The sequence below is a fragment of the Manis pentadactyla genome, chromosome 11 (genome assembly GCF_030020395.1).
Source record: "Manis pentadactyla isolate mManPen7 chromosome 11, mManPen7.hap1, whole genome shotgun sequence".
Lineage (NCBI taxonomy): Eukaryota > Metazoa > Chordata > Mammalia > Pholidota > Manidae > Manis > Manis pentadactyla.
The window spans coordinates 28,992,398-29,016,243 of record NC_080029.1 but is presented as its reverse complement, the minus strand read 5'-3'; the positions used below and the strand labels follow the sequence as shown (position 1 = coordinate 29,016,243).

General features: G+C 45.6%; 2 protein-coding genes across 6 annotated transcripts in view; one reads left to right on the top strand and one right to left on the bottom strand.

The window, feature by feature from the left end:
- The window catches only part of DCAF4 (DDB1 and CUL4 associated factor 4), a 29,989-nt gene extending 19,019 nt beyond the window's left edge, over positions 1-10,970 (top strand). For 2 of the 3 annotated variants that reach the window (XM_036913296.2, XM_036913299.2), the window contains 6 exons: positions 5,767-5,846; positions 7,151-7,249; positions 7,376-7,473; positions 8,254-8,427; positions 8,766-8,880; positions 10,419-10,970. In XM_036913296.2, coding sequence (XP_036769191.2) covers positions 5,767-5,846; positions 7,151-7,249; positions 7,376-7,473; positions 8,254-8,427; positions 8,766-8,880; positions 10,419-10,612 — 760 coding nt within the window. In that variant the 3' untranslated portion in view covers positions 10,613-10,970. The remainder of the gene's footprint in view (positions 1-5,766; positions 5,847-7,150; positions 7,250-7,375; positions 7,474-8,253; positions 8,428-8,765; positions 8,881-10,418) is intronic. The other variant, XM_057488340.1, reaches the window with a different exon arrangement.
- A 6,068-nt stretch (positions 10,971-17,038) lies between these two features.
- ZFYVE1 (zinc finger FYVE-type containing 1) overlaps positions 17,039-23,846 on the bottom strand; it is a 55,516-nt gene continuing 48,708 nt past the window's right edge. Inside the window, exons 8-12 of one of the 3 annotated variants that reach the window (XM_036913288.2) lie at positions 23,709-23,826; positions 21,779-21,949; positions 20,892-21,072; positions 20,226-20,371; positions 17,039-18,731 (exon numbers count right to left, since the gene is read on the bottom strand). In XM_036913288.2, coding sequence (XP_036769183.2) covers positions 18,462-18,731; positions 20,226-20,371; positions 20,892-21,072; positions 21,779-21,949; positions 23,709-23,826 — 886 coding nt within the window. In that variant the 3' untranslated portion in view covers positions 17,039-18,461. Of the gene's footprint in view, positions 18,732-20,225; positions 20,372-20,891; positions 21,073-21,699; positions 21,950-23,708; positions 23,827-23,846 lie in introns of those variants that run through there. The other 2 variants (XM_036913289.2, XM_057488338.1) reach the window with 2 other exon arrangements.

Here is a 23,846-nt window from a genome sequence, read left to right as displayed (position 1 = left end):
TGAGGAACCTCCATACAGCTTTCCACAATGATTGAACTAATTTACATTCCCACCAGCAGTGTAGGAGGGTTCCCCTTTCTCCAAAACCTGGCCAACATTTGTCGTCGTCTTTTGGATGGTGGCGATCCTTACTGCTGTGAGGTGATATCTCATTGTGGTTTTAGTTTGCATTTCTCTGATGACTAGTGATGTGGAGCATCTTTTCATGTGCCTGTTGGCCATCTGAATTTCTTCTTTGGAGACCTGTCTGTTCAGCTCCTCTGCCCATTTTTTAATTGGATTGTTTGCTTTTTGTTTGTTGAGGTGCGTGAGTTCTTTATATATTTTGGATGTCAACCCTTTATCAAATCTGTCATTTATGAATATATTCTTCCATACTGTAGGATGCCTTTTTGTTCTATTGATGGTATCCTTTGCTGTACAGAAGCTTTTCAGCTTGACATAGTCCCACTTGTTCATTTTTGCTTTTGTTTCCCTTGCCTGGGGAGATACATTGATGAAGAAGTCACTCATCTTTATGTCCAAGAGATTTTTGCCTATGTTTTTCTCTAAGAGTTTTATGGTTTCATGGCTTACATTCAGGTCTTTGATCCATTTCGAATTTACTTTTGTGTATGGGGTTAGACAGTGATCCAGTTTCATTCTCTTACATGTAGCTGTCCAGTTTTGCCAGCACCATCTGTTGAAGAGACTGTCATTTCCCCATTGTAGTCCATGGCTCCTTTATTGTATATTAATTGATCATATATGTTTCAGTTAATGTCTGGAGTCTCTATTCTATTCCACTGGTCTGTGGCTCTGTTCTTGTGCCAGGACCAAATTGTCTTGATTACTGTGGCTTTGTAGTAGAGCTTGAAGTTGGGGAGCGAGATCCCTCCCACTTTATTCTTCCTTCTCAAGATTGCTTTGGCTATTCAGGGTCTTTGGTGTTTCCATATGAATTTTAGAACTATTTGTCCCAGTTCATTGAATGTTTTTGGTAATTTGATAGGGATTGCATCAAATCTGTACATTGCTTTGGGCAGGATGGACATTTTGACGATATTAATTCTTCCTAGCCAAGAGCATGAGATGAGTTTACATTTGCTCATGTCCTCTTTAATTTCTCTTAAGAGTGTCTCGTAGTTTTCAGGGTATAGGTCTTTCACTTCCTTGGTTAGGTTTATTCCTAGGTATTTTATTCTTTTTGATGCATTTGTGAATGGAATTGTTTTCCTTATTTCTTTTTCTATTAGTTCATTGTTAGTGTATAGGAAAGCAACAGATTTCTGTGTGTTAATTTTGTATCCTGCAACTTTGCTGTATTTCGATATCAGTTCTAGTAGTTTTGGAGTGGAATCTTTAGGGTTTTTTATGTACAGTATCATGTCATTTGCAAATAGTGACAGTTTAACATCTTCTTTACCAATTTGGATTTGTTGTATTTCTTTGTTTTGTCTAATTGCTGTGGCTAGGACCTCCAGTACTCTGTTGAATAACAGTGAGAAGAGTGGGCATCCGTGTCTTGTTCCCAGTCTTAGAGGAAAAGCTTTCAGCATCTTGCTGTTTAGTATAATGCTGCCTGTGGGCTTATCATATATGGCCTTTATTATGTTGAGGTACTTGCACTGTATACCCATTTTGCTGAGAGTTTTTATCATGAATGGATGTTGAATTTTGTTGAATGCTTTTTCAGCATCTACGGAAATGATCATGTGGTTTTTGTCTTTCTTTTTGTTTATGTGGTGGGTGATGTTGGTGGATTTTCAAATGTTGTACCATCCTTGCATCCCTGAGATGAATCCCACTTGGTCATGGTGTATGATCCTTTTGATGTATTTTTGAATTCGGTTTGCTGATATTTTGTTGAGTATTTTTGCATCTATGTTCATCAGGGATATTGATCTGTAATTTTCTTTTTTGGTGGGGTCTTTGCCTGGTCAAGGTATTAGGTAACGTTGGCTTCATAGAATGAGTTTGGGAGTATTCCCTCCTCTTCTATTTTTTGGAAACCTTTAAGGAGAATTGGTATTATGTCTTCTCTGTATGTCTGATAAAATTCTGAGTTAAATCCATCTGGCCCAGGGGTTTTGTTCTTGGGTAGTTTTTTGATTACCGCTTCAATTTTATTGCTGGTATTTGATCTGTTTATATTTTCTGTTTCTTCCTTGGTCAGTCTTGGTAGGTTGTATTTTTCTAGGAAGTTGTCCATTTCTTCTAGGTTTTCCAGCTTGTTAGCATATACCTTTTTGTAGTATTCTCTAATAATTCTTTGTATTTCTATGGGGTCCATCGTGATTTTTCCTTCCTCACTTCTGATTCTGTTGATCTGTGTAGATTCTCTTTTTCTCTTAATAAGGCTGGCTAGAGGCTTATCTATTGTGTTCATTTTCTCAAAGAACCAGCTCTTGGTTTCATTGATTTTTTTTCTATTGTTTTATTCTTCTCAATTTTATTTATTTCTTCTCTTATCTTTATTATGTCCCTCTTTCTGCTGATTTTAGGCCTCATTTGTTCTTCTTTTTCCAATTTCGATAATTGTGACGTTAGACTATTCATTTGGGATTGTTCTTCCTTCTTTAAATATGCCTGGATTGCTATATACTTTCCTCTTAAGACTGCCTTCACTGTGTCCCACAGAAGTTGGGGCTTTGTGTTGTTGTTGTCATTTGTTTCCATATATCGCTTGATCTTTATTTTGATTTGGTCATTGATACATTGATTATTTAGGAGCATGTTGTTAAGCCTCCATGTGTTTGTGAGCCTCTTTGCTTTCTTTGTACAGTTTATTTCTAGTTTTATGCCTTTGTGGTCTGAGAAATTGGTTGGAAGAATTTCAATCTTTTGAAATTTACTGTGGCTCTTTTTGTGGCCTAGTATGTGGTCTCTTCTGGAGAATGTTCAATGTGCACTTGAGAAGAATGTGTATCCTGTTGCTTTTGGATGTAGAGTTCTATAGATGTCTATTAGGTCCATCTGTTCTCATGTGTTGTTCAGTACTTCCGTGTCCTTACTTATTTTCTGTCTGGTGGATCTGTCCTTTGGAGTGAGTGGTGTGTTGAAGTCTTCTAGAATGAATGCATTGCATTCCATTTCCTCCTTTAATTCTGTTAGTATTTGTTTCACATATGTTGGTGTTCCTGTGTTGGGTGCATATACATTTATAATGGTTATATCTTCTTGTTGGATTGACCCCTTTATCATTATATAATGTCCTTCTTTATCTCTTGTGACTTTCTTTATTTTGAAGTCTATTTTATCTGATACTAGTACTGTAACACCTGCTTTTTTCTCATTTTTGTTTGTGTGAAATGTCTTTTTCCATCCTTTGACTTAGTCTGTGCATGTCTTTGGGTTTGAGGTGAGTCTCTTGTAAGCAGCATATAGATGAGTCTTGCGTTTTTATCCATTCTATTACTCTGTGTCTTTTGATTGGTGCATTCAGTCCATTTACATTTAGGGTGATTATTGAAAGATATCTACTTATTGCCATTGCAGGCTTTACGTTTGTGTTTACCAAAGGTTCAAGGTTAGCTTCTTTACTATCTTACCGTCTAACTTGGCTCGCTTATTGAGCTATTATGAACACAGTCTGATGATTCTTTATTTGTCTCCCTTATTCCTCCTCCTCCATGCTTTATTTGTTGGGTGTTTTTTTGTTTGTGTGTGCTCTTTAGCGTTTCCTTTAACTGCTTTTGTGGGTTGTTGATTTTATTTTGCCTTTAGTTAACATTTGGTTGATCTGCTTTCTTTGCTGTGATTTTATTTTCTTTGGTGACATCTGTTTAGCCTTAGGAGTACTCCTGTCTAGAGCAGTCCCTCTAAAATACCCTGTAGAGGTGGTTTGTGTAAGGCAAATTCCCTCAACTTTTGCTCGTCTGGGAATTGTTCAATCCCTCCTTCGTATTTAAATGATAATCATGCTAGACACAGTATTCTTGGTTCAAGGCCCTTCTGTTTCATTGCATTAAATATATCATCCCATTCTCTTCTGGCCTGTAAGGTTTCTGTTGAGAATTCTGATGATAACCTGATGGGTTTCCTTTGTAGGTGACCTTTTTTCTCTCTCGGCCTGCCTTCAATACTCTTTGTCCTTGATCTTTGCTATTTTCATTATTATGTGTCTTGGTGTTGTCCTCCTTGGGTCTCTTCTGTTGGGAGTTCTGTGTGCTTCTGTGGTCTGAGAGGCTATTTCCTCCCCCAGTTTGGGGAAGTTTTCAGCAACTATTTCTTCAAAGATACTTTCTATCCCTTTTTCTCTCTCTTCTTCTTCTGCTACCCCTATAATGCGGATATTGTTCCATTTCGATTGGTCAAACAGTTCTCTTAATATTGTTTCATTCCTGGAGATCCTTTTATCTCTCTCTGCGTCAGCTTCTCTGTGTTCCTGTTCTCTGATTTCTATTCCATTAATGGCCTCTTGCATCTTATCCATTCTTCTTTTAAGTCCTTCCAGAGATTGTTTTATTTCTGTATTCTTCCTCCTTAGGTCTTGTGTAGTTCTCTGTAAGTCCATTAGCATGGTTATGACCTTTATTTTGAGTTCTTTTTCAGGAAGATTGGTTAGGTCTATCTTCTGGTTCCCTCTGAGGCGAAGATGTCTGTGTGATTCTGGTCTGAATCAAATTCTTCTGCCTTTTCATGGCGATGGGCAGATGGTGCGTGTGTCAGCTGGCAGAACAAAATCCCTTCCTGGTTGCTCCTCGCATTCCTCTCCTGGGAGTACAGTGACCCCTAGTGGCTTGTGTTGGGCCGTTGTGCACAGACGGGGTCTCTGATTCTTGCCCGGCCGCTGTGGAGCCCCGCGCAGTTGCTGTGGGTGTGGCTGGCCTCAGGCTGCTGCTCCGCTATGGCAGAGGCATCCCGGAGGGGGAACAGGCGGGAGGCTGTTTATTGCCATGAGGGGCCTCTGAGCTGCACCTCCGCCCAGGGGGTTAGGGTGCCCGGAGTTCCCTGGGACTCCCAGCTGCTGGGCTGAGTGTGCTGGGACACTTCCGTCCAGTTGTGAGGCCCCTGTCCCCTTAAGACTTTCAAAAAGCACTTGCTTTTCTTTGTCCCAGGGGCGCCAGCTGTGGGATCCGCTCGCAGATTTTACTGCCCCATTTCCCTAGTATTCAGCACCCCACGCACTGTGTGTCTGTGCTCCTGGTGCGGATGTCTAGGGCTGGGTATTTAGCAGTTCTGGGCTCCTTCTCCCTCCCCGCTCCGACTCCTCTCCTGCCGGGGAGCTGCAGTAGGGGTGGCGCTCGGGTCCCGCCGGGCCGCGGCTTGTATCTTACCTCCTTTGCAAGGCACTGGGTTCTCGCAGGTGTGGATGTAGTGTGGCTGTTGTCCTATATCTTCTGGTCTCTCTTTTAGGAATAGTTGTATTTGTTGTATTTTCAAAAATATATGTTTTTGGGAGGAGATTTCCGCTGTCCTACTCACACTGCCATCTTGGCTCCTCTCCACTTGCATATGTTTTTAAAACAGTTCTTAAATTGCTCGGGGACAAACACCATGTTGTGTAAATACATTATGGCTTAGAAGACAGACCAGTTTTAGCATAGAGAGTCTCTCTGGGTTGGGGAGAAGGGAGAATTGGACTGGGGAGGGGTCAAAGAGGGCTTTTAACTATATCTGTGACAATTTTTTTCCTTTAAAAATATCTGAAACTAAATATGGAAAAATGTAAACATGCTCAATTGACTTATGGCTGTTGTTATTATAATTTTTTGAAGAGTGCTAATGCCCATTTTCCTCCGTGAGGAGAACCGTGTACTTGACTGTCCTTAACAGCTTTTTCAGGCTGTGCCTCATGGGAATTGCAGAAACTCTAGGCTGTGCCACCCTCCTCCCAGCATCGCTGTTCATCAGTAGCCACCCAGGTATCAAGCCTGTTCCCTTTGGATAAGGCGGTGCTCTGAGGGGTTCTCTGTACTGTGTGTCCCAGGAGCTGTAGCCCACGTGTGTGTAAGCTCCGTTTCGAAGGCCGGGATAGGAATCACAGGCTGGGGGAGCCTGAGTCAGAGCTCACAGTGTGGGGACAGTCTGCAGAAGCACCTGTGGGAGGGTTCCTTAAGCCTGACCCAGGGTTTGTACTAGAAGCATGTTCATCTTTACATAACCCTCCCCTTCTTTTGGGTCACTTCAACAGCCAGAACGGCTAAAAGTGTGTGTATCCAGTGCAAGGGATCAAAATACTTGGGCTGCCTGTATAGATCATTCATGAAAGAATGACAGGTACTGTCAGAGGCCCTTACAGTGGCTGAAGGCAGTTGGACTTCTTCTTAGCAGCATCTGGGTATTAAGCTTTCAGTCTTTGGAGAATTAGGATCCCTTAGACTGGGATCAGGCCTCTTAAGTAAGAGTGTGGGCTTTAGGCAATGTGGTATGAATCCCAGGTCTGTGCCTTACCACCTTGAACAGGTTGCTTAGTCTCTGTAAAGTGAAGATTAATAGCAAAAAAAAAAGTGAAGATAATAGCTACTCCATCAGGTAACATGGAGGATTAAATGAGGTAATGCGCACCTAGCCTAGTGCCTGGCATTTCATCATACAGCAAGCTTCTGACATGGAGTATTTGCTCTATTTTACAGATGAGGAAACTGAGGCAAAGAGGTTGAGAATTTGCCTTATAAAACGAATCTATGGTTCCCTTTGGGGAGGAGTAAGGAGGCAGTAATTTGTGGGGCACATGCAGGGTGCTGAGGTATTGGAATGTCCTATTTCTTAACCTGGGTGGTGGTTACATGGCTACATTTACTTTGTGATAACTCATTAAACTATACTTAGAATTTGTGCCTTTTATGTATGTTTTATCAATAAAAAAATTTATTTAAAAAAATGTTTTGCTTGAGAGCATACATCTAATAGTGTGATCTGGGGTTGAAGCACCCTTATCTGTAACATCATACTGCCTCTCAGCTTATTAGTATTTTTAACACTACTACTGGGCAGTCAGGAAAGATTGATTTATTCACTGTCAGAATAACCACTTTCAAGCCAAGAACCACAACTGAGTGTCTCTGTTTTGCTACCACAAAACTCACCATGGAGCCAAGGTCTAGATAACCTCAGAGCCACTCTTCCTGGGGGTTTCCCAGATCGGGGGTTCAGCAGTCTGGCGGCATGGAGGGGAGAGCTCTGCCCCTGGAGTGCAGTCATGGCTTACCTTCACTGTTCCTCTCAGCAGGAGACCAGCCTGGCATGCTGTGCAGTTTCCGGATCCCTGGGGCCTGGTCCTGTGCTTGGTCCCTGAACATCCAAGCGAGTAATTGTTTTAGTACAGGTGAGCCATGGCTGCCTTCCAGGCCTCCTGAGTAAAGAATTTAACAGACTTTAAACCCCTCCCCAGAAGTCCCTCTCCCCACACTGCAAGTGGCACTTGTCTCTCCACCCTATCTCTCTCTGTCAGGCTTGTCTCGGCGGGTTCTGGTGACCAACGTGGTGACGGGACACCGGCAGTCATTTGGGACCGGCAGTGATGTCCTGGCCCAGAAGTTTGCTGTCCTGGTTGGTTGGACTGGGAAGGGTGTAGTTTGCTGGGAATGTTGCTGGGAATTTTGCTGGACTGAAATTGGATTTCCCATGTGGCATCTAGTCCTCTTCTCTTTTTGGTGGGAAAGGGCATCAGAAAGGATTAATGGGTTACTTGTGGAATATGTCTGCACTGAACAAAAGTTAGCTGATCCTGGCTAAGCTGGCTTTAAATGACCTCCTATTTAATTGAACTGTTAGCAGTACTTATGTCCCAATTCATAGATAGCACTGAATAGTTTCATACACAGCTTCCAAATCACACATTTTATAAATTTAAAAATCAAAATTCTAGTCATTACTACACTTCAAAAACTTGCCCCATAGAAAATGCCATCATTCTTTTAAAGTATGGAGGAGGGAGTGTGCCGATTGGCTTTCCACAGTGAGCGGACTTCATTATTCAGATTTTTTCAGCCATCTCCACACTCTCTGGGACCCCAGGTCTTACCTGTACCTCCTCTCTTCCACTGCATACTCAGCACCCCAGCTTTCCTGAACAGCCTTGGTGGAGTTGGTGCTGTTCCCTGGGCTTCAGAGTGAGGCTTTAGGGGCCAGTGCCGCCAGTGGGGAGCACACTGGACACATGTGGTCCAGTGCTTTTACCTTCTACCCATAAAGCACCCCTCCAACTTCACTGAGGCCCAAACCCCAACCAGTCCATCTCTCTGCACACCTTTAGGCCAGGGTCTGGTGTAGGGGAGGTGAGGCACACACCACCTTGCTGGGGGGTACCAAGCTGTCCCCTTTCCACAGTCTCCTTTGCTGTTTAACGGCTGTCGTTCCGGGGAAATCTTTGCCATTGATCTGCGCTGTCGAAATCAGGGCAAGGGCTGGAAGGCCACCCACCTGTTCCATGACTCAGCAGTGACCTCTGTGCAGATCCTCCGAGAAGAGCAGAACCTGATGGCGTCCGACATGGCGGGGACGGTAGGAGTAGCACGGACTTCCTCAGGCTGCTGGAGCTGCTGGCCCAGGGCCCTGCGGGGGAAAGGCTCTGCGTGAGCCAGTAGCAGGGGCAACGCAGCTGGGGCCCAGGCGAGGTGCACGCAGTGTGGCACAGCTGTTGCGTTGCTCACCGGAAGCCCAGTCTGCTCTGGACAGACAGAACTGCTCTTGTGCTTCTGCTGGACTCCAGGGCTCAGGACTTAGATTCAGATTTTCCTAACCTAAAGAGGTCTTTGGGGAGCACCTCACCCCTCCCTGGCCGGGATTCACCAGCATACCTGCTGGACCCTCTCTGACGGCACTTGTGTTCCCTCCCACAGATCAAGCTGTGGGACCTGCGGACCAGTAAGTGTATAAGGCAATATGAAGGTCACGTGAACGAGTATGCCCACCTGCCCCTACACGTGCACGAGGAAGAAGGAATCATGGTGGCAGGTATCAGAGGAAGGAGAGGGAAATTCCATCCCATCAAATACTCTTGGTTAGAGCTCCCAGCAACTTGAGCAGCAGAGAGAGAAATCACTCTAAAACAAAACTGAATAAAGGATTGTTGGAGTCAGGAAGGCTAGATGGGATGCAGAGTTGGACATTAATAAGCAACAGTTGAAGCATTCACCAGTCAGACAGCCCTTTGTCCCCACATTATTGGGCAAACATCTTTCAGTAACAGGCAAGTTAGGTGCAGGAAACAGCAGCCTGGAACACCTGCATGTGGGGTCTAAGTCCATTCAGTGAGACCCTTATTCCATCATCCAGCTGTCGTGTTGACAAGCTTGGGCTCCCTGTTCTTTGTGCTCACACTTCCGCCAGAGGATTCTAAGAAAATAAATTAAGGTCATGGTAAAGGAACTGATTCCTGGTCCCTTTAACACCATCCCTGTGGGTCCACAGTCCGTAGAATAGGAGCAGAGCTGTCCACACAGCCCCTTTGTAAAGGGTTACAAGTTGATCACAGATTACACTGTTCCTGGGCTGTAAAATACTCCAAAATAATGAAACTCGAGTGGTTTGACAAATGAAATAGTGAGCCCTTGACATTAAGGAATATGTTCTCAACTTCACAAGTCCCCAAATATGCTAATACTCCTACAGAAAGTACTTATTCCCCATGAAACTTTTCTGTGCCTAAGAAGCACTTTGTTAGAATTTTGTTTGCCTTATGTTATACCAGCAATTAACTCCCTAAATTTTAAGTCCATTTTCCACAAGTTTTCATCTCAGAAGAGTTTCTGTTATGTTCTGGATAGTAGAAAGATAAGCCTTGTGGAGAGACAGATGTCAGCGGGCTAGCTGCAGTAATTTGTGAACTGTACAACCTGAATTAATCCAGAGTCAAGGTAGCACCTGTGGTCAAGAGTCCCTCCGGTGGCCAAAAACACAAATGTGAAATCCATAAATGTCTAGGGCCCACCCTACTCTATCCTCTGAAGATCTCCAGGAGCATATATCTTGCATCCAGGCTACCCCAGCCAGCGGCTGTAGGTGTCACATTCCTCACAACAGTATGCCCCAAAGACTATCTGGTCTTACGACCTAAACCTTGAAACTAGAAGGCTCTGGGGAGAGTTGTCACCTGGTTGTCCCCAGGATGTAATGAAGTCAAGAGATCTTCCTGGTTACCCTTTCATAAAAAAATAATTCAGTCGCATGTCCTTTAGACCAGGTGGGCTGGGCTGCCTCTTTAACAGCCCTTGACACCAAGAGAAGAATGCCCACCCATCTGGGATGCCTGATGAGCCATCCACGGTGTCACACAGCCAGCCAGTGTGTCCTGTCACTTGTGTACCTGCAACTAGTTACGGTTCTAGAGCACCAGGGTGACCCATAATTTGATTTTCAAAAAGTACTTATTAGCAGAAATAACTTCTGTTTATGAGTTTGTGTTTTGGCTCACATGGGATCAGGAGAAGCCATGTCTACATATATACAAGTTCTCTGCGTTCTCTAACTGGCCACTTGTCTCTTGCTCCTAGTGGGCCAGGACTGCTACACGAGAATCTGGAGCCTCCGTGATGCCCAGCTGCTGAGAACCATCCCCTCCCCGCACCCCACCTCCAAGGCCGACATTCCCAGCGTGGCCTTCTCTTCTCAGCTCGGAGGCTTCCGGGGAGCGCCAGGGCTGCTCATGGCTGTTCAGCAGGACCTTTATTGTTTCTCGTACAGTTAATTCAGGGTGCAGCCTGGATGGATGTGGATTTGACTTAAGAGAGTAAAGAGTAGCCATACTTCTACCACAATGGCTATTGCCAGTGAGGGCATTTTAAATGGATGCTTGGTGTATACGGGGTCCCTTTTAGCCAGGTGCTGGGGAGATAGTGCTGTTTTATGTGGAGACGCTTCAGTAAAGTTATTTCGGTTAAGTTGTGGGCTCAGAGAGCTTAAAAGTCCTTTTCATAAAAGGTACCTATTTCCTTTTCTTGTTGAATTCCTTCGAATAATCCCTTCCCCCTAACCTTTCTTTTTTAAACAAAAAACTTTGTATAAGGGCTAAAGTTTGGCAATAAGTAAAGTTGCTTTCAGCAAAAGCCCTTTTTTGAGAAGCCTAATGATTTGACTGGATGAGCATGTTGATAGCCAGTGCCTGGGTCCCAGAAAGACAGGTGTTTATTCTTGAGGAAGCCAGCGGGAGAAGAGCAAAGGGGCAGTCCTTTCTGAGTCTACAGAGAAAGACTTAAGGCTGGAGTTTGGAATCATTAAATCAGCCTTCTCAAACTATCAGAAGCAGATCTCTAGAGCTCTCCTTTTATTATCACTTATAGGCATTGGAAGACGTACCTTTGTAGATGCTAGAGGTTTTAAACAGGACCTCGCATGCCTTTGTTGAGACACCTTCCTGAATGTTAGGTACAGCAGCTCCTGTTTCCATCATGGTGACTTAAACGTCAGATTCAAGGGCCCCATCGCAAAGAAAACTGGCTTTGAGTTTTTGTAATCTAGGAGAAGCAATTTGTGAGATGTTCATGCAAAGTGTTAAAGAGCCTGTCTTCCTACTAAACAATAAGCCAGAAGGAAGCATGGCATGGTGTGTTGCTTTTCAGTGACTTAGAAGGTCATGCTGCTTGGCTACTGAAGCAACCAGCTGCAGTAATGTCTATTCAGAGCTGCGTCTGCACCTGCAGGTCTGCTGTGGGCCCTCCTCTACCTGTTGTGCAGGACCCGAGATGCTGACCTCCAGACTGTGTCATTGGGCTCAGCCAATGGGAAGTACCAGCAGGAAAGCAGATGGCAGGGCAGTAACATGGGATTGTTGGTTCTCTGGCTCCCTTCCTGCTGGGTGTGGGGGGTTTTGGCTGTGTCTTTCCCCCACCCAAGGCCACAGCTTCTTTTGGGTTCCAATAATTTCTCTCCCTTTGTTCCTTCAGACCTACAGTTGGGAAATGCCACCTCACCGTTGCTAACCCAGGATGCTTCACCAGTTAAACGCTCTTCAGTTACCACCTTGCACATCACATGTTTCTTGCCAGAACCCTAACACAACTTAATGTGTAGAGAACCAAATCCAAAAAGAGAATGTCAGAATAACAAATACGGTATTTAAGCTTCATATTTTATGAAGAACTTCCCCCATCTTATCTGATTTTATAACAACCCACAAAGGACAGTAGTAATAATATAAAAGTTATTAGCATGATTTTACAGGTAGAGAAGCCTAGGCACAAAGACATTGACTGACTTGCCTCAGATCACAGACCTTAACCTAAGTGGAGAGCTGGGACTTGGAACCAGAAGACTTGAGATCACATTCTCTACTTGTTCATGCCCCTCCAAGCCACTGACAACCTTAACATGTATCACACCCAGGAAGGACTATGGAGAAATCAGGAAGTGACTCCATGCAAGTGTAAACACGCGGTACTAACATTTCATATTTAATCACCAGGTAAATGGATTTCTCTGGCATTCACTGGTGGATAGGGAGCTTGCTTATTACCAAAATTCTTGTGTTTAATCATTTAGATTTTGTCCCCGTCTCTGCCACCACAGCATACTGATTGCACATAGGTCCCAGAAAGTATCTGTATTATTGAAGGGTCCAAGTAGCCACTGTCACTACAGGGTCATTAGGATTAACTTTGAGGACGTGCTCCTGCCCATGCGCACACAGGCATGCCTGCTGAGGCGTGTGACCTAACATCTACCCGTACTTCCATCTCCTTGGGTTCTGAGTTACCACCGTATACAAGTTCGTTCCTTATAGGAGCTGCAATTTAGAATCACTTGTATTGCACACTGAATGCAGAGCTTTCCCACAGTTCTGTACTGACCATTTCAGTGGAGCTGAGCGCCCATGGGTGACTATTCAGTCCAACTCTCTAGTCTCTCCCCAAACAGTGGAGACAGTCTGACTACTTAAGAGAATACCAGGTGAGTGCTGACATGGTGTGGGCCCTATCCCCACATACCTTTTTAACTCCTCATTTGAAGTGTGCCATAGCACAAGTTCCTTGTTATGCAAATAATACCAAAAAAAATCATTTAAATCTCCCTTAGGCTTTTAAGGGGGGAGGAGGGGAGTCTTCAAACACTAAATTAAACTTAGCAATTTGTTCTTGGTCTGTGGTTAGCAGTCACCGTACCTACATTTGGTCTAGTTTGTATGAAAAGTGGTTAAACTTTGCTGAGAAGTTGATTAAGCATTTTGGTCTGTTTGCTTATTAACACAGTATCCCAAACATCAGTGTGTCACACAGTCTCAAAGAAAGCCTTTTTCACTTACAGGCCTATCAGCACTTGACCCTGCACCCCAGGTGACAGTAGAAGGTAGAGAATGAGCAGGCAATGGTGGCAGCAGCCCTGAGCCATGATAAATACTTTGCAAAGTGGCCCAGTGTTTGCTTGCTTATTGCCTTCTAAACAGAGAGGAAAGAATAGCACACACTGGTTACCAAAAATGCCAACAGATAAATGCCTGCCTCACATTCCATCTTGCTGTGCAGCCACCCTAGAATTCAGCTGGCCCAGTGTACTCTGGAGGGCAGTGACGGCCTCCTCTGATGCTCCAGGAGGTGTCCTTTGAGCCCAGATTAGCCCCACTTGCTGTCAGCCCAAGATCTGTCCCAGTCTAAATCTTTCCCATAACCATCTCTGAAAAGAGCTGCAGGTTAAACTCAGTCTCTTCTTCCATTTCTTTGTGTATGTTGCTGAAAACCTGTGGGCCTACTGGCAGAGTGGTCGGCCACTTCAAACCACCCACTAGGTGGCCACAGCCACAGAATGATCTTCCTAGAAGATTCTTGCACTCACTGGCTTTTTGTGCCTCAAAATAAAACGTGGCCTTTTGATATTTGATCACATGTGTCCCATCTCCACCCCCATCTGGTGCTCTCAGGACAAATGTTTCAAGTTCCTCCCCATCTGGGCTGCCTCTGCTCAAGCCATCCTCCACTCCTTTTCATCTATAAAAGTCTAAGTGTTAAGTCTCAGCTTCAGAGAAACCTCCAGGAAGCCTCAACACTCATCAACAGCAGACACTGTTAAATGAACAATTTTTGCCTGCATTATTCCCTTCAAATTCTTAGAACCCTCTGAAGTAGTTGATAGTCACTCCAATATACTAAAAAAACTGAAAAGAAAATGATTTGCCCGAGGTCTTCTGCTAAGTGGTTGGGCCAGCAGGGTCTCTTGCTCCAAGAATATTTTAGGCCCCTTGTGTTTGAAGGAACGGGATTTAATTTTCCTCTGTCAGTTTAAGATCTCATTGTCGTCTTGACAGTTTTCCCTCTTTCCTCAGGACTCCTACAGATGCCTTGTGGGCTGGTTGTCCTATCTTTGCTAGAATGTCCCTACGTGCTCCTACCACCCACCCTCTTGTACTCAAGCTTCACTTGAATAAAAGCAGCTGTTAGGAGAGGAAAAAGTACTTTCTCTGCAGAGGCCAGAATCAGCAAAAGCACGTAAATAGAAATGCTGCCAATAGCCCAGAGCAGCGAGAACTGCCAGGTAACATGGCAACCCATTTAGGCTGTTGGAGTTGCACTATCTTCCACAGTGACGGTAACTGTCTAGGAACAGAGCCAGAGCCTTAGAGAAATTCAGGCTAGAGTTAAGGATTTCAGTTTCATCAGTGTAAAGAGGCAGTTGAAATCATGGCAGCAGATGAAATCACACAGTATTAGGATCATATATGGGTGGATTCCACTGAAGACCACCAGACACAGAAGGACAGGCTGTGGTCTACAAATGGCCTTTTCAAAGATGGCTCTGTTCATGTGAGCATATCCCTGAATTACAGATCCTCCAGCCCCTAAACTCCCGTATTATATGGATGTTAGTGCTCACAGTCTGAGAGTTTCCTAGTTACAAAGGAAGAAAAAATTACACTGGTGTAATTTAAACAGAAGGTAGAACACAGATTTTATACAGTAGCATGAACTCCATTAGTGCTGTGTTATGGGCTACCATTGTAGGTTCAATTGTCTCTTCCTGATGGATGGTAGTTATGAAATTGAAAATGGAAGCGTGGTTGCAAAATTACCATTTTTTCAACAACTGGAAGCTTAGTTCCAGTGTTACAGGCTAGACCGATCCACAGTCTCTAAACCAGTTTCTGTTTTCAGTGAAAGAAGCATTACTGTCCTTTACCATGAGATCCTCTGAGGACAGTGGAAATGATCAATATATAGCTAAACCCTCCTGATACAACAGTAGCAGGTATCTTGATTTTTTTTTTTAAGTTTTAAGGAAAAGATACCTCATCTGACAACGCAAAAGAACCCTCACTGTAAGAAGGGGAAAGTAAATTTAAGGGAAGCTCTACATAGCAATGCCAATGGCAGGTGGTACAGGGCAGAATGCAGACTGATCACTGGCATCATCAGACCTGCCTGACTCAAACCCTAGCTTTGAGTCTTGTTTAACAGGCAACCTGGGCTTCTGAGCCTCTCTAAGCCAGTGTCTTCAGCTATAAAACATGAACACTACTATCTACCTTCCAGTGCAGTTATGAGAATTGTCAACCATATAAAGCTCCTAGCACAATGCCTGGTATATATCAGGTGCCTAAATATTAATTTTTTTCTAATTCCCAAATAAATCAAACCAGCAAAGTAAAACCCAAGGGATGTGTAAGGATCCCACTGGGCCCCATTGCCTAGGAGACTGCTAAATTCTCAGCCACAGCTGCAATCTTTAGTCATAGCTCTCAGAGCAATGATTAACAACCATCTCCTCCACCTATAAGCAAGTCTTTAAAGCAGAAAGTTATTAAGCCTTTATGTAGCACCCCTCTGAAGGGAGTTGGGAGGACTGACCTAAGCTATTAGATGTTGGGACAATGGGAACTCATGGCAAGAGAGACCAGGAGATCCTGGGGTAGTTTATGTTCTGTTTCTTCAGCTGCAGGGCAGGTGATTATGTGTTCAGTTTGAGAAAATTAATCAAGCTGAATTGTGTACATATGATAGCTCAGTAAGTTTTTTTAAGCCTTTGTTTTTACCTCATATTTACCTGGTTGTCACTGTCAGTCCATATTTAGTTGGGGCTGGGATTGGGTATAGAACTCCTCGTCTGTTACTTTGACACAGGTTCTGTTCCTCTGCTGTGTTGGTCTGACTAGTGTAAGGAGGGAAATTAAGCAGCATTTTCTCCATCACTCCCATGTGGTCTGGCGGACGCACATGCTCAGGGGTGCCCTCGCACAGCTGAGCCAAACATCCAGGTCTAGCGAGAGCCACCACCACACACATCCCTCCCCCACAGGCCCTCCCCACTCACCCAAAAGGTAGAGAAGGTAAGGATGAAAGGAACAGGAGCAGGGAAGAGAAAGTCGAGAAAAGCAGATGGGGCAAGGAAGGTGGTAAGGGACAGACAGGAGTGTCAGTGGCCAGGAGAGTGAGGAGACAGCGGAGGATGGCCACAGGAGCTGAACAGACGAGGCAGGGCAGGGAAGGAAGAGGGGAATGATGGATGAAAAGGTAGAAAACAAACTTCTCTCAGGGTTGCCACAGGTCACTGGTAACACCTAATCTCATCTACCGTGAGGAAGGATTCCCCGTGGACTGTGATCCCACAGCTACCAGAGTGAAACCCTGAGAACACAAGTTGGGAAGCAATCGTTACCCGTGCGCCACACAGCACCCCGCGCGTCTGCCTGCCATGGAGCCAGGCCATCCAAGCGCAGCCCATACTGGGGCTCACCCACCCCGACCAACGCCCCACCTGCAAGTCTGGTCTCACCCCCACTGTGGAAGTTTCTGAGGAGCCGAAGCAGGACAACGCGTGGGCGATGAGCTCATGTGGAGCTCCCCCACCAGTAGTAAGGGCTCTGTGACCATCAGTCATCACACCCTGAAGGATGTCCACGGTTGCTGGTCCCAGGTAGCCAACAGAGCTGGGGCATGCCATTGAACACCTGGGGCAAACAGCCAGGCATCAGGAGGTTAAAACCCACGTGATAGAGGTTTTATGGTATTTGGCTATGCTTTTTCAAGTTCACGTTAGAGTAATAAACTGAGGCACTTAAAGGAACAGTATTACCACCCTAGAAATAATCCCTTTCGCTTGGCTGCTCCTCTAAAACTCACTGCTGCTTTCCCATCACCAGAAAGAGGGAGCAGGGGTACTGATGGAGTTAAAGGAAAGAGCGCAGTCCACACAGCAGGAAGATTCTTTTATAACGGCGAATTTGATCATATGCAGTACTAGGGTGGGGCGTCAGTCCCTGGGCCACAGGAGACAAGTGAGGGAGCAGTTCTGAGGAGGACCGGTGCGTTCCAGGGCTCACGTCACACTGACCAGCCAGGAATGACTGCCACGTACCTCCCTGAAGCTCAGCCCACCGATCAGTCAAGAACTATGCCACTTCTAATTCTTCATTTTTGGCCATCAAAGATAAAATCCACCAGGATGACAAGATTTCAGCACAACAGTCTCTCTCCAGTCACGACAGATATGGGCGTCCCAGCTCTTGATGAGAAACAGTAGTTCATTTGACTTCTCTTGCAAGAACCAGAGCGATAGAATTTTTTCTTATCTATTGAAATATTTATATATGCTTAAAGAAAAGCTAACAGTCCATTCTGTGCTGCTTCCCTGGAAGATTTCTCATGATCACCCCTCCAATAGCTAGAGGGGCCATGTGTCAGGGAACAAAGAATTAAGACACTTCAAAATAAGCAGTAAGAATCCTAGTGCAACACTCTGAAACAGGTAATGGGCTTGAGGGGGCTAGAGAGAGAAGGAAGCAAGTGCTCTGTTTAGGAGTGGGACGTGGCCTTTGGGCGAGCATAGTAGGTACACAGAAGCGTCAACAAGCAGGGAACTCTGCTGGGGAAGGCCCATTTCCCTCCACACACCCCCTAGGTATGAGCCAGGGACTTCTCGTCACCTGCACTTTGACTTGTCAGGGCCGAGGACCCCACCCCTCAGCCCCACCCACTCTGGTGACCTGCATGCTGTTGGGGGGTCTCTGACTGAAACAGGCTTAGGCCCAGAGTTGGGCTCCAACTTCAGAGGGCCCAAGCAGATTCCCTTCAAACTGTCCTGAGCAGGAAGTGACTGGGCAGCTCACTCCCCCAGGCAGCTGGGAGGCATGGGAAAAGGCAAGGAAAGGAGATGCTCTGAAAGCTCAAGAGAGCAGCAGCAAAAGGTAATTAGCAACACAGTGGCTTTGGACCTGGCTTGGTTTTGTGGGGAAGACCTGCTGCCACTGTCACCATATCCCTGTACCAGGGACAGACTGTGTAAGTCTTCACAGCCAGCAGCAGCCTGAATAGACTGCACATTCCTTTCATATATATATATATATATGTATGTATGTGTGCATATATATGTATGTATTATTTTTAACTGAAATAAATGTAATGGATTCAGGTTTATTCCCCTTTGCTATAATAACTGCTCAGTCCCCTGCCCTGAGGGGTTCACGCTTTCAGGCCTGCAGCCAGGCTCACGCCAGCTGCCAGCTGCCCCACCCGCGCCACGGGAAAGTGGCCCGGGATGAGTAGAGAGGACACACACCACAATAGGTGACTGGGAGGAGAGCCTACCTCGAGACTTCTGTTTCTAACCCTGAGAACCTAAGGAACTGTGAAGGACTCGGAGAGGGAGCTGGGGTTAAAGGTCACCAGGCTTTTTATTGCAGTTAAAGCAGACTCTGACAGGATGGTCCCAGCCTCGAGAGGGGACAGCCCGGCGGTCATGGGAGCACTCGTCACAGAAGCCCTGTCCGCAGGCCCGGCAGTGGTGCTTGGAAAGCTTGATGCTGAACTCCTTCCGGCAGTTGTGGCAGTGCAGTATCTCGTGGTCAGGCACCCAGTATGCCGGCCTGGCTGCATCCTTAACCAGACCTACAGCAGGGAAGGAAGCACAGTGGGTGGGACACATGGAACTCAATACCCGAGTCCCACGGGGCAAGAAGGCATTCACTGGTTTGCAACCCAAAATTTGTCGATGCCCAGCCTCCACCTCATACCACCCAAGTTGGAATCTCGGGGGCTGGGGCCTAGGCATTGATATTTGTGTTTCTACTATTAAGCTCTCCAGGTGATCCTAAATTGCAGTGCAGCTGCATTAAGAACCAGTGGAGTAACCATAAAGAAGTCAGACTCTGGAGTCAGGACATACCTTCATTCAAGCCCCAGTCCAACTGAGCGCGAGTTAATTAGCTATAGGATTAAGAGAGGTTACTTTACTTTTCAGGGCCTTGGTTTATTTATCTTTACAAACCCACCTTCAAGAGCAGCCATGGGGATTACAAGAATAATGTGTCTAACACACTGGACTGGGCCCCAACAGCCAGGGAGTGCTCAGCAGGCGAGCAGAGTCAGCAGGCTCTCTGTGCCAAGCAAGGGCAGCCCCTGCCTCTCCCAGTTACCCCCGAGGCACATGCAACTTGAGCTTCAAGTCTGGGCAAATGCATCTCTTCCTGCATAAGTCAAAAGCTCATCATCTGCTGGTTTTGTGACCCACAATGGTTAAATCTGCTCTAATTCTCGTCGCTGCCTACCCAGTAGTCCTTGGTCTCTTCCCTGCAATGGGCTGAAATACCCCACTCCCAGCCGACCCTGCTAAGCCCTCCACACACTGGTGGGTTTCCCTTCCTCTCCCTCTTCCCACCCTGGCTATAAGTACCCCTCACATCCAGAGAGGAGTAGCTATCTTAAATCCTAAATGAGTAATAGCTTGGCTGGTATGGCAAATTAAAGACAGCCACAAAGTCTATGATACTCTGTCCCCTCCTCTTTCATCTAGGCAGGCTCTGTGACTACAGGAGACTACAGTACGAGTGCCGGCTTCCAGCCCAGGCCTTAAGAGACTGGCAGCTTTTACTTCCTATCTTTTGGAACATTCACTCTTAGAGCCCTGAGCCACCATATAAAGAGTCCAACTGCTACTGCAGAAACCACATGGAAAGGCCTGGGAAATACATAGAAAGAGAGGGGTTCGCTGAGCCCGGCCTTCCAGGTATCCCTACGAAGGCACCCAGCGTGTAGCTGAGGTTGGCGTGGCCCCTGGGGATGAGTCCAGCTGCCACAGTAGAGTATCAGGTAGTAACTCCAGGCAATGTCACTTAGAGCAGACTAATTACCCTTCCTGACTCAAAGTTGTCAGACATGAGAAAATGGTGGTGGGTTAAGCCTTTACATTTTCAGATAGTTGGTTATGCAGCAAAAGATGGTATAAGAGGATGGCCACCAGGAATTAACCCCAAACCACTAAGGTATTCTGTAGAAGCAAGCAAATCTACATTTTTAGTCAACTCCTTGCTGCCCAACTCTAGGTCAGCAAGCCTTTGACAAAATGACAGCCCAGGGTACTCCAAACCCTCTCATCCCACATACCCTACACCCAAGAGAAGCACTGCCAGGCCCACCTAGTGGTATGTCAATGGCTGTCACCACAGCTCCCAAAGTGTTCTGCACGGCCTCGCCCACCTTCCGAGCAATCAGCGTCCCAGCTTCGTCGTCTGCCTGCGCCTCAGTAACATCTACAGACAGTGAGAACGGAAAAGCCGTCACCTCTTAGTCATTTCCCAAATAGAAAACTCAGAGCAATGGCAGAGCACTTCCAGATTCTTCTCTCAGGGTGCCACTCTGCTGACCTGCAATGATCTCATCCGGGCTGTGGGTCAGGTCAACCCAGACTCTGAAACTGCACCAGTGACATCTGTTAGTCCTTTACCTCAGCTCTCTGGTGCTTTTTATAACCCTCCTTTAATGTAAGCCAGAAGGGTTCTTGTAGCATGACCAAGAACCTTGTCCAGGGAGAAGACTCAGTATAGGCTATGTCTGGTAAGCACAGAACAGGTTTAACCACTCCGCCAAGTAACTGCACCCCCACCACTCTGATAAGGAAGAGCCCAGAGGATGGCTGAATGAGACCAAGGGAGCAATTGGTTTCAGGGGAGTCATGTGATTAGGGTCAGGCTTGGAGCAATGGGTGTCTGGTCCCAGTGCCAAAGAGAAAGGTTCCCCCTCCTCCCTTGCAGCTCATGGGCCCCGCGTTACCTAAGTGGACATTGCTGGCTTCATAGCAGTTGTCACACACCCGCACAGGTGCAGGGCCCCAGCCCCGCTCGGGCACAGGCCGGGTCTTAGATGAGCAGCCATCACAGAAGCCCTCCCCGCAGGCCCGGCAGTGATGCTTGGTGTCGTTATCTTTAAAGGACGTAGCACATTTGCTGCAGCTCTGTTCCAGGCCCAAAACAGAGAGGCAGGTATCGTTAGTATGCTCAGCTAAGAGCACCAGCTAGACCCAAGGGAAAGGCCACAGAACCATCTTGGAATGACAGGACCCTGACAGTCCTAACAGACCTTCAGCCATGATGCTCAGCTGTGATTATCATTTTCTCCCAAGAAGGGCCTAGAAAGGCACCTCAAATCTATGTGGCTGATTTACAGGACTATGCTAATGCTAACCAGAAAAGCAATGAGAACTTTTTTTTTCATGGCTTCTCAGAAGAGCCTCTGGGAAGTTGTTGAGGATGGAGTCCTCTGTCACAAAGTGCTGGGGCCACAGCTGGGTGTTCCCTTGCTGTGGGTGCTGTAGATTTATATATAAAGCCAAGGATGACCCTAGATGACTTCCAAAGGCTCCTTTACTCCAGATTCTGTATCTATGACCTCAGGCACCTGTTTAATAATAATTGGCCCTTGCAGGTAAGGAAACTAAAATCCACCATGAAGAAAATACTGGCAAAATAACACAAAGGAAAACCAGAGGGCAAGGAGGACACTGGTGCCTCAGTGTATCCCACCCTCTCCAAATACTCTGAGGGCTAACCTGACTGGGAGAGAAACTCCACATCTCCCTCACCGAGCAAGCTGGGACGGGGCGAAGCGGCACAGGCAGAGTGGGCTATGCCAGGGAGGCAGGGGGTCCGGCCGCAGCATACCAGGATCTGCGAGTTGGGCCTCCAGTAGGCAGGGGCGATCTGATCCGTCAGCCAGGACGTGACCGCCTTGGTGGGCCCAAGGCTGAGCTCTGAGACCGACTGAGCCATGAAGTTCATCCCATCCAGGAGGCGCTGGGCAGCATTGTTGTTGTCCTTCAGAAATCCATCGGCCTGAAATGAAAATGCAGGCGCCCACGACACTCTGAGTGAAGGAGGTCAAACGGGAGGAGGGAGAGGGTCTCAGGTAGGCTGTTCCACTCAGAATCACAAACCCCCAGCAGAGAAGAATGAGGACACACCAAGCATCCCTCTGGCATCTGGGCAGCCACACACCCAGCCTAGCCGTTGCTGATGTGCTCTATTCAGAGTGGCCTTAAGACCCGACGCACCACTAACTGCACAATCCAGTACGTACTCTGCCCCTAAGCAGGATATCCATGATATCATTTTAAGATGACACCTCCTCCAGGAAGCCCCCCACCCAGGTTGCATTCGGAGCCCTTCCCCTCAGTCCTTTTAACGCCTGTACACCTCTAGGAATCCTACTTCCATGTATAGTGCAATACCTGCTTGTGTTTTGACTTCTTATTAGCCTGAACTCATGAAAATCAATAACCTGTCTTTTTTATCTAAGTATCTAGTTCAATTCTGGACATATAGTATTCAACAACATGTGTCGATATTAATAATGAGTAAGTGAAAAACAGATGGAGAGGAGCCTGTGTATTCCATAATCCCAAGGACTATGAGGAATGCAGCCAAAAAATTAACTACAATATTACTCTTATCTTAGAATATAAACTATATTACCATAGAAATAGCAGCTTTTATAAGAATTTTTTTTAGCAGATCTAAAACAAAAGACATTATTTATAAAGGTCTAGTGAGAAAAGTTACACTAGTTCAAGGCTACATTAACTGCTTGGGACAGGACAGTCTGAACCATCATGCCAGGGGGGTGGGCTCCGGAAATGAGACCCTACCACGGTAACAAATTTCAGTGGGGCTGGAAACTGGGAAGAAGACCAGAACAACAGGGAAACCTTTATCCTTATGGCATCAGTAGGCTCCAGGAAGGCTCAAAGGTGGAGCTGTAGGCGGGCCTGTTAGGCTGACTGGTGCCTTTAGGGATCATCAGTCCAGGGACCACCACCAAGTACAAGTCTCTTAGAGAAAATCACTTAACCATTTTCCCATAAAAGGAAGAGGTTTTCGACATGTTGTGATTTATGGGTAATCCCAAGTATAAATTGTGGTTTAATGCAGAATGAAAAAACCAAAAACCACATCACTGACTCATAAACATTTTTTCCCTAATGTACTGAATTTAAAAGTCAAATTAAAAAACAGTAAGGGTCAATAGTAATCTCACTTCTTAGAATATACTTCAAGTAAATTTCCCAAAACAAAGAAAGTCCTTTCTTACATAAAGATAGTCACTATAGCATTTTCTTTGATAATAAAAAAAATCATAAACAGCATGAATTTTCTAAAAGGGAATGGGAAAATCAAGCTGTAACATGAGAGAATACTGCACAGTGGCCACAAATGAAAATTATGAAAACTGGAAGCAATGTGGAAATAAAAAACAAAATCGTGGGATGAGGTAAAAGGTAAATGGCACATCATTTATAATTACATTTATACAAACATATATGTATATGGAAAATGAGAATATGAAAAATGAAGTTTTATTTCCTAAGGCCATATAATTATAGATCAATTATTAAAGCTGTGTTTCTAATATTTATGCAAGAAGAAATGAAAATAATTAAGAGTCTAAAACAGAAAAGGCATTCCAGATGAGACCTTCTGAAACCACCAGTATATTGAAATTCACGGTTAACCATAACTCTAAACAAGTTCCACTTTTCCACACACATGAGTAACTGAACGATACAAAAAGAAAAATAAATACAACAGCTCTTACTCCAGGCCACACATGTACAATCTCTGTCCGCACCACCGTATCCACAGGATCTTGGTTCCCAAACCAGTACTGCCGGCTCCGATAGACCACGCCACAGTTCGGACATTCGATCACATACCTACAGGGAGACAAATAGGT